Below are 737 nucleotides of genomic sequence, written 5' to 3'. Positions count from 1 at the left end.
CTCTCATCTCTCCTCCTTCTTGCCTCCTTTCCACCCACTTTCTCTCCTTCTCTAATCCACAATTTCCTTCCCCTTTCCGTCTTATCCCTGTCATTCTACTCTCCCTCCCATTTCTACTCTCACTACTTCTCCCACTGTATACTAGTCCGAGCTTCTCCCTCCCCCAGAAACCCCAGCGAGGGCAGCGACAAAGTGTGGACCAAAACACCCTGGCCCGTACACACTCCCACAGGCCGAGAGTACCTTACGTTGGCCACCAACTCGACAGCCACTGGCAGGGGACCCAGAATCAAAAAATGTGCCTTTTGGAAAAATTTCATCCCTAAACTCCTCAAACTCACAGGTAAGTATGGGGAAAATGGTAGATAAGACGATATCTGGACCGGGGGATGGAGTGAGGGGAAAAGGAAAGAAGTATACTCATAATTATCAAAGTGAAATAGAGTTGGATGAAGCAAAAATAAAATAAATGTAAGATGTGCATACACAAACATAATCCGTGCACCTAAATGCCCACTGCTAAAACACTTGGGTTTACTATGATTGCGGTCAGTTATAGCTGAAGCCTTTTTAGATCACAGACCATGACTGTTCTCAAAACCTTTTATGTTATTCATGGATGAGCGTAAATACTGTACATTTGGACTAATAAACAGACAGATAGTAATAAAGACAAAAATGGACAAATAAGAAGGAAAACCAGCATTTTCTTTCGAATTTAAGAACTAGTAAAAACT

The 737-nt window shown here is 42.6% G+C and overlaps 1 protein-coding gene across 1 annotated transcript in view; it reads left to right on the top strand.

Moving 5' to 3' along the window:
- LOC119587933 (acetylcholinesterase-like) overlaps positions 1 to 737 on the top strand; it is a gene marked incomplete at its 5' end in the record, with an annotated part of 19,846 nt that overhangs the window by 1,762 nt on the left and 17,347 nt on the right. The window contains 1 exon segment of the mRNA XM_037936643.1: positions 168 to 343. Coding sequence (XP_037792571.1) covers positions 168 to 343 — 176 coding nt within the window.

This window comes from Penaeus monodon, chromosome 23 (assembly GCF_015228065.2).
Source record: "Penaeus monodon isolate SGIC_2016 chromosome 23, NSTDA_Pmon_1, whole genome shotgun sequence".
In the NCBI taxonomy this organism is placed as follows: Eukaryota; Metazoa; Arthropoda; class Malacostraca; order Decapoda; family Penaeidae; genus Penaeus; species Penaeus monodon.
Note: the sequence above shows the minus strand (reverse complement) of the source record. Positions and strands in the feature narration are given on the sequence as shown.